The sequence below is a fragment of the Knufia obscura genome, assembly GCF_036327395.1.
Source record: "Knufia obscura strain CCFEE 5817 isolate CBS 148926 chromosome Unknown scaffold_10, whole genome shotgun sequence".
Taxonomy (NCBI): Eukaryota; Fungi; Ascomycota; class Eurotiomycetes; order Chaetothyriales; family Trichomeriaceae; genus Knufia; species Knufia obscura.
This window is the reverse complement of record NW_027042696.1, coordinates 1,033,738-1,046,906: the sequence shown is the minus strand read 5'-3', so window position 1 is coordinate 1,046,906 and position 13,169 is coordinate 1,033,738. Positions and strand designations below refer to the sequence as shown.

Below are 13,169 nucleotides of genomic sequence, written 5' to 3'. Positions count from 1 at the left end.
ACAAGAGGATATTCTCACACATGCTGTTTGCATTACATGGTCGATCTATGTATTATACATTCTATCTGAGGGTCCTCAATTCGGATTCAAATTGTGCTTCTTCGCAACCCACTTCACTGTAGCTGTCTTCCCACCAATGAACATCCAAGAAAGGATCGCTGTAACGCCAGCAATAGCGGCGAACACAGCATTCATGTTACCATAACCGATGCTGTCCCTCAGTGTGCCGCTGAGTACTGGTCCCAGAGCCAGGCCAGCGGAGAAGGTAAGAGACTGAAATGCATAGAGCTGTGCGTAAGGACCATTCTCCCCGAAGAAGCCCTGGTTCGCCTTGTCGTACCTTTGAACGACATCGCTGGCTTCGACGATACTCGGTGACCCTATTACCGCCAATCCAATGCCGTTGAGTGCCAGCATTGCGCACCACAGAATTACCGTTCCCTTCGTACCATCTACCACGCCTGCAGTAGGCAACCTCAGCAATACTAGGACCGGTACAAGGTATCCGAAACCTAGAACAGCCGCAGGCTTGGTTCCATACTTGTCGACTGCCCACCCAGCGACCGAACCGAGCAGAAGATACGGCAAATCCAATGCGATGAATAACAGCCCTGCTTCAAGTGAACTGAACCCAAGCAGAGATTCTGCTTCGGTTGGTATTGTGGCATCGAACATGGCCAGTGTGGCTGCTTGGACGAACGACAACAGCAAGGCTACCGCTACTCGAGGATTGGACAAGCAATACAGTACTGGTAAAGCCCGGACGGCTCTGTTCTGACCTTCCGGGATCTTGAACGAGTCCTCTTCTTTCTTACCCAGCAATGCGGTCTCTTCGTCTGCGGTATCTTCCTCACCGTCTTCTGTCCTCGACCCGTGTTCCCTTGGATTTGCTGATGCGTTGTCAGCGCCATATCTGGCAGCAGTTTTCTTCTCCACAACCAGAAGTCGCATGACAAAGTCGAGTCCGAGAATACCAGCACCAACCCCAAAGACGCCTGCATATCCGGTCTTCTTGTACAACACTCCTCCAAGGACAGGTGCAGCCAGTTCACCCACCGAGATGAACGAGAAGATTGAACCAATGACCTTTCCCAAGTTCTCAGGTCCCACAGTGTCGAGAACCATAGCAAGGCCCACAGTCCAGACCACAGCAGCACTAATACCTTGCAGTACTCTTGCCACGACGAGAACTGCGATGCTTTGACCAAATGCGAGCATGGTGGTCGCTGCAAGAAGAGCCGCCAGCCCAGTCAGGAAAGGCGTTTGACGTGCATTGGTCCTATCTGCAACCCATCCTGCGGGTAGGGAAAAGACAACACTTGCGCCAGCATATGCGGCTAGGAGTGTTGATACGTAACTCTGTACTTTGTCTGCTGGCACATCGACTCGCTCCTGCAGCATGAATGGTAGGATTGGAACGATGAGGCCGTATAAGAAAAGGTCGGTGAAGAGACCTATGGCCACTGTCGCAATGATGAAGAACGTGTTTGAACGCCATTTTAAGCCAACGGGTGGCTTGTTTTTCTCGAGTAATCCCATCGTGCGAACCCGTCCTTGATGTCCTCCTCGACCACGAAATGGATGTTGAGCACCAAAAGAGTGAGGCGAAGGTATGTCTAACAGTGTTCTCTTGACAGTTTTTCTCTGTCAAGAACGCGTGATACTCACCTTCCTCTTTGATCGCGTCCGAGCTTCTCGCATCATGGTGACCTCACCGAGGCTCGCGATCTCAAAATTGAGTGGAGATCATCTGTCCGAATCCAGAATCTGAAGTTTATGTTTTGTTACACAACATATCAAACTTGCATCCGCGGTCAGCAAAGCTTCTGCAAGAAAATACTGCAGTTACGAATGCAGCCTCTCGCTTCGATATGCAAGGTGAAAACGCTCATGCATGCCGTACACGAAGATCTGCCTCTACTAGACTGCATTCGGGTCATAGCAGATTCAAGGCTATTGCGTCGCTAGACTTGCAAGGTGACAACTGACCGGTTTGACATACCGCCAGACGATTCGCCGCCCCTGTGAGCACCTCGGCCGCTTGCCATAGACACTCAGCGTCGTCCCGAACAACATACGGTCAAGATGCGGCGAGGTAGCAGGTACCGTTCGGCGGAGATCAGGAGTAAAAAGCTTTGAAGATGACTACGATGTCCATCATGCTACAAAGATTACGTGTCGCATTATGGCTTCGTACGCGGTCTTCAGCAGATGCAGTCCTTGGAATCGGACTTGAACTGGAGTCCACGTGGTCAGCCTGGCTCCTCTCATGAACTTTTACGCTATTATCGTCAACAAAGTGAGGACTAATAGCAGCTCAGCAGAGGTATGAGACAGGCTTGATATCTGGGGCGCGATTTGCTTTGGGCATGTCCACAGTAGGTCTATGAAAGAGGACGCAATGTTCTTCCTCCTTGCAGAGCTGTGGGCTTAGGCTCACGCTCGAACTATGCATACCACAGCTCCGAGGCACTCTACAAGCGGCGGACTCGTTAGCATGGAGATAGGGCAAATTATCGACACTGTGGCGTCAACATCGAAATGGCTAACGGATTTAGAGATGTTTCCCAGTACCTTGAGAGCCATTACCAGAGCGACACTAATCAATACACTGAGGCCCGAAGCTGCGAGACGTCTATAAGGCTTTGCTTTCGTATCTGCGGAGTACGCCAGCCTCTGTCACTTGTGCCTACATCCAGCCATACTGGTATTTCCAGCGGAGGATGTCAAACTCGTTGACAACAAGATACACTTTACGCCTACCACTCAGACATCTTGATGGCGGTTGCAATGTAGGTACTCCCACAGCTTACAGGAGGAATGTTAGTCAGACTGTTCGAATGACGAGCCTTGAGCATGATGTGAATAAGCAGATCTTAGAGCAGAACACATCTTGCATACGCCTCGACCTAGATATTGCCAGCATATACACAGATATGAGCCCGCAACGCCTCTTTTCAATGCCAGAGTATTTGCCGGAAGCATGAACATTCAGGCTTCAAGGCATCAATCTATGGTTCCTATGCAGAACTATCCGGGGTAGCAGCCAGGGTCCAGAACGTGAGGTGCGCTTTCCTTTCGAAAATGAAACTGTAGAACGTGGCAGTAACACCCTCGAGCTTTCCCAGATCCATGCAAATAATGCTACTATCGCTGGGCCTTGCTGTGCGAGCGCTGCTTGTGTTCTACTCTACGCTTGCAACATCAGTCAATGCAGCGTCTTCAGACTCCCAGGAGGCACTGAGCACCTCACAGAAAGCGTACTCGAAAGGTGACACTTTGCCAGTAACATGTCTGAACCGCACAATTGAGACAGGAGAGCACATCACCGATGCTCATGGCAACTTACAATACATCCCGTTCCTCCATTGTAACGAGACCGACAATACGCCATTATCCTTCACCTATGGCGTGCCCCAGACGTACACCTGCACCATCGACACCCTTTCCGATGAGTTCTACCATCTGATAGAGTACTTCGTACACTCAGACGTCCCTTTGTCCTGTCGAGTTCCTTCCTACCCGCTATCCTTCGACGATGCCCTCACAGCTGCCGCTTCGTCGAGTGAACCTGGGGCCAATGCTGCAGCAGAATCAGAAAAATGGACGCCCTTGACAATAGCATTGCAAGGTACTCTACAGCTGAGCCATATCCATTTGCACACAAATATCAATGTGCTGTTCCATACGCATACAGGCACCGAAGAATTGAGCGACCTGTCTAGAAAGCAGAGACAAGCTATACTCGATTATGAAGCACCGTCGCATCTCATAGCCTCAACAGCATATTCTTTGCCGGATCCCAACACTGTACCCGAAGGCACGAAAATCACCCGCAACGAGCCTCTGACATTCACCTTCAATGTTGGTTGGATTCCGGGTGCCATACTGCCAGGCATGGTCAGTGCAGATACTGGCAAAACGTTCATGGGCGTTACAGATCACAGGACTGGCTTTTCTCTACTGTCTTTGTTCGCCATTGTTGGAAGTGGAGGCACTGGTGCTTTACTCATGTTGCTGTATGAGAGACGAAAGAGTGGCCGCGCGAATAAATTTGGAAATGGTATTCTACCTACGAACGGCTATGCTCCGTCAGCCGGGACAAGGAACTCTGGTTATGGAGGGTATGGTGGCTACGGTGGCTATGGAGGATATTCTGGACCCGGGAAAAGAGACTGAGCAGGTACAACAAAGGTTGCAGGTTTGGAGAGCCAGGAAATCTTGTCATCAGCCAGCAATGTGGCAATGCTGGTGTAATAGGCTGGCCTTGCGAGGCTACACTCTGTGACGGTTTGGCGTAACCATCGCAACCTCCACCTGAGACCTCGCAGGACTGGCACAACGTCTTGGCTCTGGACGTTGACCTTCACCGCCCCGGCTCAGACCCAAATAGCCACAGGTCTCGGAAACAATACATGCCCGTGGTAGTCTTCAAGAGACCGTCCACTCATTCCGAGACCGGATCGTTGTGTGTCTGAGACCTCACTCCACACCCGTGACAAGTTCCGGACGTCGAAAAATGTCTCGGGACCTGCGTCCAGCGCGTGGTACGCCTTCTGGGTACATACACGGACAAGCTACATCGAGGTTGTTGTGCACTCTGCCATTAAAAGCACTCATTTGGACATCTACACGGCTTACCAGATCGCCGAACCGTACTTGTTACAATCACAGTTGCAGACCTTCGGGATACAACTGGTGTATTTTGATCAAGATTTATCTCCCACGAGGTCTGTCTCGATTCAGTGGAAGCCCTCCAACACGAGCAGAAGGGCACATTCGCCATTTCGGGCACCCTAGACAGTCCGTCGCAGAACCAAGCTCGAACATCTCCTCAACCGCTGAAAGGCACATCGCAGCAAACAAGACAATATGGGACAAGAGACACCACTCGGCCAGATAAATAGCAGTGGAGCTTACTTCACGAGCTACGATAATTCTTCGATTCAACTAGCTTCGATACGACCAACACCACAAGCAATACGAACAGCAGTAACAACGATTCTTACGTCCCACTAGGATTCTTTCACACAGGTCCCGGTGGCGAAACTTCTTCATCTCAAGGAAGCACCAGATATTCTGGCAATGCGTCCGACAGCACGAATAATTACTCCAACACGGTCAGTGGCCAGCAGAATACAGCACCGAGCATCTACAATAACTATACCGGCATAGCCTACCACAATGGTCGGCCATTCACCCGGCATGCTTCGACTGATCTGAGAGGACTGTTGTTCAAGAGTGGATATAGAGACAGTTGGGCTGAAGGTTCGTAAGCGCTGAAGGACACAGGCCGACAGCAAAGAAGAGATGCTCGAGCAGCAACGCAGATAGAAATATGGACAGAGGATAGTATAGTTGGGCAGTGTCGTTAGCCGGCACATCTGCTAGTAGCTTGCAGGACAAGCATTATAGCCCAGGACGAATAGATATGATGCAACCACTTTCTACCAAAATTGTAATGTGCCCTGAGAGGCAGCCCGATACCTGGTGCCGTCACTCCAAGTACCATCACAGCTGCTCGCAAATCAACATACTGCTAGGACCGTATCAAAGCAAGAGCGGTGCCCAACGGAACGTACACCCTTCAGCCCTCCCGGCAGGCACGGCTACCGCAATCTCAAACTCGGAAGCTGCAACCACTAGGCTGTAATCGCGGCGGGCACGACCACCATGCCAGCAGCCTAGTAAGAAGGCGCGATTCACGACCACCGGGAAAGCAGGAGCGACCTAAGCACAATCGAGGTAGGCACGACCCAGATATACTGTCGAGGCAGGTGTAACTCAACTCTCGAGAAAGGACCGACCTAGTCGACTTGGAAAGGCGCAGCGTAGTATGCAATCCAATTAGAAAGCAGCTGCGACTGAACAGCGAAAGTACCTATAGAAGAAGGTATGGCCCAATCGAGGCAGGTACGAGGCAGACAACGCAGATGCGCAGGCAAGGAAGGGACGATCTAGACCAGAAGGTACGACCGAGTATGTTCTCGAGGTAAGTCCGGCCCGATGGCAAGCCGCAAGCGAGGAAGCAGCGACGTGATAGGTACTAGACGAGGAAGGCGCCACCCGGTCAATTTGTAACACAGCTGAGGCAGGCACGGAATGATAACGACTTACTACACAAGAAAGTGCGACCTACTGTACAAGATACACCGGCCCGGCGAGGAAGGAGTGACCCTGATATGTTAGGTTTGACAGGGGGAAATGCAAGTGCATCTGAGCATAGAGTATTCTGGGGGAAAGGCGCGATCTGACACGCAGATGTGGAAGGTGCGAACGGCCGGATCTTTGATTGGGGAGGAGCGATTTGGGTGACAGGACAGGAAGGTGCGAATGAGTATTTCGTTTAAATAGACAGGTGTGACCCACTGTGACAGGCAGAAGAAGGTACGATCTGCTACTAGCCACGGAAGGCGTGACCTGCTACAAGTAACACATGGAGGAAGGAGCGAGTCAAAAGGAGGCTGAGGGAGGAGCAGCAGTGAGGTATTTATTATGGGGATGCACGATTTGATCTGACGTCGAACAAGGAATGATGCATGCAAGGTGATTAATCTGCGTGATGGTCTGAGCACCATGGGCATCGAAGGGGTCAGATGGGAATGAGTATATGATGGAGGAAGGGGAGGATGGCTGGGCGAGGATCAGAACTTGATGTTGTGCATTTAAGCACGTCCAGCAATAGAAATGCATGTTTTCGTAAGTCATGCTCTGTACAAATAGCTACCAATATGTGATATTGCAGCTATACCCCAGCTTGCAAGGCGTTTTGCTCAATGCGTGTTCTCATCCCTCTTGAAGTCCTCAAAATCATCAATCATTCCAGAAACAGCACCGGCAACAGCGAGCTCTTGCATGCGGCCATCCTCCCCCTGAAACGCAGCGTAATTCCTGAACAAATCGTCATCTTCGTAATTCCTCTTCCTCATCCGAACAAGACTCTACCAATCATTCGGATCAGTCAATTCCTGTCCACGGTTTGTCTTCGGTACAGGCGCAGGCTCGACCTTCACCGGCTGGCCCGGTGCGTTCTTCTTGCCTGTTTTCCTCCACTTGGCGAGGTACCCACTCCCATCGAGCCACGGTGTATCAAGGGTCCTTCTATCTTCGAACTTGGAGATCTTCTCGTCCATTTGCATCGTCAGGCCGATGTCGTCTAGGCCTTCGACGAGACAGTGTTTCCTGAACTCTTCGACGTCGAAGTCTGCGAGTTTGTTGCCTTGTGCGTCTTTGATGACTTGGTTAGGGAGGTCGACTTCGATCTCTTCGCCGGCCTTAGCTTTCTCGGCGATCGCGTTCAGGGCCGACTCGTCGGGCATGATGATGGGTAGCATGCCGTTTTTGAATGTGTTGTTGAAGAAGATGTCTGCGTAGGATGGTGCAATGACACATTTGATGCCGAAGTCGAGGAGAGCCCATGGTGCGTGTTCTCTTGATGAGCCACAGCCGAAGTTGGGTCCCGTTACGACTAGGATCTTGGACTTCCGGTATGGCTCTTGGTTCAGGACGAAGTTTGGGTTTTCTGAACGATCTTCATTGAAACGGAGAGGATCGAACAAGGCTTTGCCGAGACCGGTACGTTTTATGGTCTTCAAGAACTGTTTGGGGATGATTGCGTCTGTGTCGACGTTTGCGCGATCGAGGGGTGCCGCGATTCCTTTCAGTGTCGTGAACTTGGGGAATCCCGGAGAGCCCTTGGCTGGGAGACCATGTCCAGCCATCTTGGGATTGTCATCTTGAGGAAGATCCATGATCCGCTCTAGATCTTCAGAGTCAGATGGTTCGTCTACATGTTCGGAGACCTCTAATGTGGGAGAGGCTTTCTGTGGTGTTGCATCATCGGTCAACTTCCGGACGTCTGCAAGCTTGCCGACTATTGCTGCGGCAGCTGCCATGACCGGTGACATTAGATGAGTGCGACCGAAAGCACCTTGTCTGCCTTCGAAGTTTCGGTTCGAGGTCGATGCGCACCGTTCGCGCGGTGAGAGAATGTCCGGGTTCATGCCTAGGCACATGCTGCATCCAGCTTCGCGCCACTCGAAACCTGCGTCAATGAAGATCTTGTCTAGGCCCTCCTTTTCTGCTTGGTTCTTGACGTTACCTGAGCCCGGCACGACCATAGCACGCATAACGTTGCTAGCGACTTTCTTGCCTTCGACAATCTTGGCTGAAGCTCTCAGATCCTCGATTCTAGCGTTTGTGCAGGAGCCGATGAATACTTTGTCGACTTCAATATCTTCCATCTTTGTGCCTGCTGTCAAACCCATGTACTCGAGAGCCCGCACGCAAGACTCTTTCTTAGCCTTGTCACTGAAATCGTCCGGGCTCGGAACAACGCCTGTAATGGGCACAACATCTTGAGGTGAAGTGCCCCAGGAGATTGTTGGTGTGATATCTTTCGCATCAACGAAGACTTCAATGTCGTACTTCGCACCAGGATCTGAAGCCAAGCTTGACCAGTATGCGACAGCCTTCTTCCACTCAGCACTGTCTGGTACTGGGGCAAGCGGTCTGCCCCTCAGGTAGTCGAATGTGTTCTGATCTGGAGCCATCATTCCTGCTCTTGCTCCTGCTTCGACAGACATGTTGCATATTGACATTCTTGCTTCCATGCTCAGTCCTCGAATAGCCGAACCGCAAAATTCGATAACTGCGCCGGTACCGCCAGCAGTACCGATCACACCAATGATGTGCAGGATGATGTCTTTACTTGACACGCCGGATGCCAATCTTCCGTCGACTTGTATCCTCATGTTCTTGCTCTTCTTTGTAAGTAGACATTGTGTAGCCAGCACATGCTCGACCTCACTAGTGCCAATGCCGAAAGCCAAAGAGCCGAAAGCGCCATGCGTCGAGGTGTGGGAGTCACCGCACACGACTGTTGTACCGGGTAACGTGAAGCCTTGCTCAGGCCCAATGATGTGCACAATGCCCTGGTTGGCACTACCCAGGCCGAAGTATGTGAGGCCGAACTTCTTCACGTTCTCCTCCAGGGTCGTGCATTGTAACCTCGAGTCGTCCTCCTTTACGAAGTCTGCAACGTTCTTGAAGTTCTTCCGTGGGGTCGTGGGTACATTGTGGTCGGTCGTGGCAAGTGTGCAATCCGGCCGGCGTACTTTGCGGCCAGCATTTTCCAATCCTTCGAAGGCTTGTGGCGATGTTACTTCGTGGACGAGATGTCTGTCTATGCATGTGTCAACAGAGGGGTTCCCTAAGACGATCCAAGGTGAAACCTACCGATATATAATAGGACCGTGCCGTCTTCTTGCTGGTTTACAATGTGGTCGTTGAAGACCTTGTCGTACAGCGTCTGAGGCTGTTTAGCTGCGGAAGGCATTTTCACAGAGAGCGATATTCAACAAGTATCAAGAGAGGACTTCAACAGCGTATTAAGACACCAGTACTGGACGGAAGAGCCACGGTATTTATGGTAGAGACACGATATACTATGTCTGGACGATGAAAGCCGATATCGCTCTTGATGTGGCACGCGGTCAGAGCCCTGTTTTATGATTAGCTTGAATTGAGTTTGCCATACAAATTCTTGCGAAACTGTAGAATATGAACAAGTAAATTTACGCCGCTCATACTCCTTCAAATGCAACTCCGCTGATTGGCAGAAACTTTTTGTTTATGATGTCGCTTGCTCCTCTCCTCGTGTGCCTTCCTGACCTCGAATAGCCGAAACGCCGATCCCGCTCATGTTGTGCCGAGTTGAGGCAGGCGCGCCTCGCGAACTTCAGATCCTCCCTCCAAGCACTCGCGGAGCCACTTTCGAAGGGGGTTACAGACAACAGGCGAAAACCTGTCCGACACTGCTTGCCCAATATTGGTTTCACAATCCTTCGACATGATGTTCTACCGTCATGGTGCAAGGTGCAAGAAGGAGTTCAAGTACTGAATGTTGAACCACTCATGTCTGTATAATTTCAAGATCCAAGGTGAAGTTTTAAATATCTGAACCGACCCGCGAACTATGCGCAGGACCATTTATCACGCTATGTCATTGTGCTAGCTGAAGCCACGGCTGCTTCCTTTTACAGAGGTGCAAGATCTGATACTGGTGTAGAACTCAGGCTCTTTTTGTCGACTGCCGCGTCCTTTGAGTTCTCTTCGCGACTTTTATCAGCTTTGATGGCTGACATATGCTTTTCTGAAAGTGAACCTCCGGACTTCTGTGAGGCCTCATCCTCTGGCATTTTGTCCATCATCTCTTCTCCAGAGCTCTTCTCAAAGTCCTTCCTACCCTGTTGATCCGACGGCTCCTCTGCCTGCTCTGGCGAAGCTGCGCTGTTTCTATGTGGAGAAGCTGTCCGGTTTCTGTTTTCGCTTTTTATGTACGTCGTTTTATGAGGTAGTCCGAGGTCTAGGACCTGACCTCGTTCTTTCGATTTGAGGTGCAATTCCTGTGCTGCACGCAGTTTGGAATTCTCTGCCTTGTCGCTGGAAAACGTTCCTTGCTGTTCCTGGAACGATTGAGCTCCGCTGGTAGATGCCTCTGAGCCAGAAGAAAAATCTACATCGTCTCTATCGAGATCCTTTTCCCGTTTGTGTTCACCTTGTTCTTGCTGCTTTGTGGCCTTCTGGAGCACTCTCACTAGCCGCGTTTTTCTCTTTTGTAGGCGACGCATTGATGTCTTCACGGTCTCGTAAGCCGCCTTTGGGTCCCGGGCTTCACCGATAGCTGGTTCTGGATCTGATACCTGTTCCTGCGCTTGAAAGGTGTTGCTCAACTTGGGCGTTCTTGTCTGCCAGAGGCCTGTTTCTGGATCGTTCCGCTTCTCTCGGAGTCGCTCTATGAGAGTAATGAGCAAGTCTGCATCGGTCTGCTGTAGTGTTCCGCCCTGCCGTCTCATGGATGCCACTGAACTCTGTAGATTGGATGTAGTGCGGTCGTCAATAGCGCGGTGGAGCGAGTCCTGTTTCTCCATGTTTTTGACGGAATTCTCATCCACTTTTCTCTCGTTCTGACTTTCCTTCTCCACTCTATACAGTGCATCTGCCATCTTAGCAACTTTACTCATTTCTTTGACATCGTGTACGCGTACAATACGTGCACCGCCCGCGATAGCAGCAGTGATACATCCGGCCGTACCCCAGGCTCGGTCTTCAGGGTTCGGAGAATCAGTGATCCTCTGAATGAAGCCTTTGCGACTGGTACCAACAAGCCAAGGGTGACCGCTCAGGTCTCTGCACGACTTTTCAGCAATGCTATCAGTGCCCGCGCGCAATAACTCAAGATTCTGCAGCTCATTCTTCGCGAATCCAATACCAGGGTCAAGTATGATGCGCCAAGGTGGGATACCGGCTGTAAGGGCTAGCCGTACTCGACCTGCAAGCTCATGGGCAACCATGTTTACGACGCCCTCTTGCCCATAGTTAATCATCTTCACCATTGTTTGTGGGGTGCCACGCATATGCATCAGCACTATAGTTTTCTGGAACTCTGCGACAGTCGAGAGCATTTTCGGATCGAGTCGCCCAGCAGAGATGTCGTTGATTATGTCGACAAGCCCTTCTTCCATACATGGCCTTGCAACGTCAGAGTAAAAGGTGTCTAAGCTGACAGCGATCTTGCCACAGGCGACTTCGGGAATCGTGCGTATAGCGCGAAGGGCAGGGAGGACGCGGTTGAGTTCTTCAGCAGCGGGGAGCATAGTCGCCTTCGGATGGGTCGACTGGCCTCCTACATCAAGTATGGTAGCCCCTTGCGCGATGTGCGACCTGGCAGTGGTCACAATTGTGTCTATATCAGTGGGAACAAGCTTTCCACCGTCGGAGAAGGAATCTGGCGTTATGTTCAGGATTGACATGATCAGTGTGGGTTGTCGTGGATCGTCGGCAGCCAGAAATGGATGGTTCGGCGAGAGTGTTGTTATTGCTCGCATCGAGGCATCGAAATGCTCTAATCTGTCGAGAGCAGCGCCTGACGAGGTTACGTAAGCAGTCTTTTGGTGATTGGAAGCTGGCAAGGGCGCAGCGAACCTGAAGTCTCGTCCATACACACTGGCATTCAATTAGTATGTCGCAGCAACGATCGGAGCTCTGCATGTCTTACTCGATTAAAGGGCGCAGCACGAACTCGCGCTCCATCATAAGCGGATGTGGCACTTTCAGACGCTCGTGATCAATTCGATCGAAACCACACAAGATGATGTCTAGATCCAAGGTCCGTGGTCCTTTGTCGATGCTGCGAACTCGGCCTTGCTCGAGCTCGATCTTCTGGAGGGTATCGAGCAGCTCAAGTGGGGTGAGCTCGGTTTCGATCAAAGCCACACCATTCAGAAAGGAGTTTTGCTTGTCGTAGTACATTGCTTTAGTCTCGTAGAGCCTACTGAGCCTGATTACCCGGAGCCCAGCAGCACCCATGGAGGCCAGTGCATTTTCAATGTGCATCACTCGATCGCCAACATTGCTGCCGAACGCTACAACAACTCGGTTAAGGTGAGGATATGGATGGTCGAATTTGCGAATCACTGGTGTCACATCGGGAAAGGTAGTTCGGAATGATGAACTAGCACCTTCTGGTAGTCCTGCTGCCGCTTGGTTAGACTGAAGTTCCACCATGTTGGTCTCAGGTTGAAGGTCGACGCTGGACAACATGCGTTTTCCCCCAATGGTGGATGGATTCCGACGTGTGCTTCGGCTTCTGTTGGCTGTTATCGTTCCGGCGTTCCAGCATCCAGCATTGGTATCGGTCACCCAATTGTGAGCCCGAAGCCTGGTGATAAGAGCACTGTATAGCCTCTTGTTGACATCGCAACTCGCATTCCTGGCAGCTTTGCCATTGTGCCCCTGACCTTCATACGATGAAGATAGAGAACAAACTCCGACACTAAGCCGTGGCCTCTTAAGACATCTGCAAAGCTGTTGCTGAGCTTCAGCTAAATGACGCATTGACTTGCTGCGACGTCACTGCAATTGATGTAAGGAGGGTAGAGGCATGAAAATTCTGATGTACACTGGCATGGAAGGAAGTGCATCAATTGTATCACTGCAGCCAATGAAGAAGCCCATCGCGCCTGGACGAATGAGACAACTTTTCTGGTTAGCGCAGCCTCGCCGAAAAGCACATGGTCCGAACCTTAAACGCGGTCAGCCGGAGCTAGTCTGAAACAGTCCAGAAGTCTGGAGTTACCGAGGCACGTCCTGCGCTGCTTGACTTGTCA

General features: G+C 51.1%; 4 protein-coding genes across 4 annotated transcripts; 1 reads left to right on the top strand and 3 right to left on the bottom strand.

The window, feature by feature from the left end:
* Positions 1 to 75: 75 nt before the first annotated feature.
* PMZ80_008214 (uncharacterized protein) lies at positions 76 to 1,539 on the bottom strand (the record flags this gene model as incomplete). The annotated part of the gene is made up of 1 exon (XM_064876615.1): positions 76 to 1,539. The coding sequence occupies one exon, from the start codon at positions 1,537 to 1,539 to the stop codon at positions 76 to 78; it is 1,464 nt and encodes a 487-aa protein (XP_064727922.1).
* Positions 1,540 to 3,141: 1,602 nt separating this feature from the next.
* On the top strand, positions 3,142 to 4,179 carry PMZ80_008213 (uncharacterized protein; the record flags this gene model as incomplete). Its single annotated transcript, XM_064876614.1, has 1 exon — positions 3,142 to 4,179. The coding sequence occupies one exon, from the start codon at positions 3,142 to 3,144 to the stop codon at positions 4,177 to 4,179; it is 1,038 nt and encodes a 345-aa protein (XP_064727921.1).
* Positions 4,180 to 6,941: 2,762 nt separating this feature from the next.
* Positions 6,942 to 9,337, bottom strand: LEU1 (3-isopropylmalate dehydratase; the record flags this gene model as incomplete). Its single annotated transcript, XM_064876613.1, has 2 exons — positions 6,942 to 9,184; positions 9,238 to 9,337. 2 exons carry the CDS (start codon positions 9,335 to 9,337, stop codon positions 6,942 to 6,944), a joined length of 2,343 nt encoding a protein of 780 aa, XP_064727920.1.
* Positions 9,338 to 10,037: 700 nt separating this feature from the next.
* FOL1 (trifunctional dihydropteroate synthetase) lies at positions 10,038 to 12,567 on the bottom strand (the record flags this gene model as incomplete). The annotated part of the gene is made up of 2 exons (XM_064876612.1): positions 10,038 to 12,006; positions 12,059 to 12,567. 2 exons carry the CDS (start codon positions 12,565 to 12,567, stop codon positions 10,038 to 10,040), a joined length of 2,478 nt encoding a protein of 825 aa, XP_064727919.1.
* Positions 12,568 to 13,169: the final 602 nt, after the last annotated feature.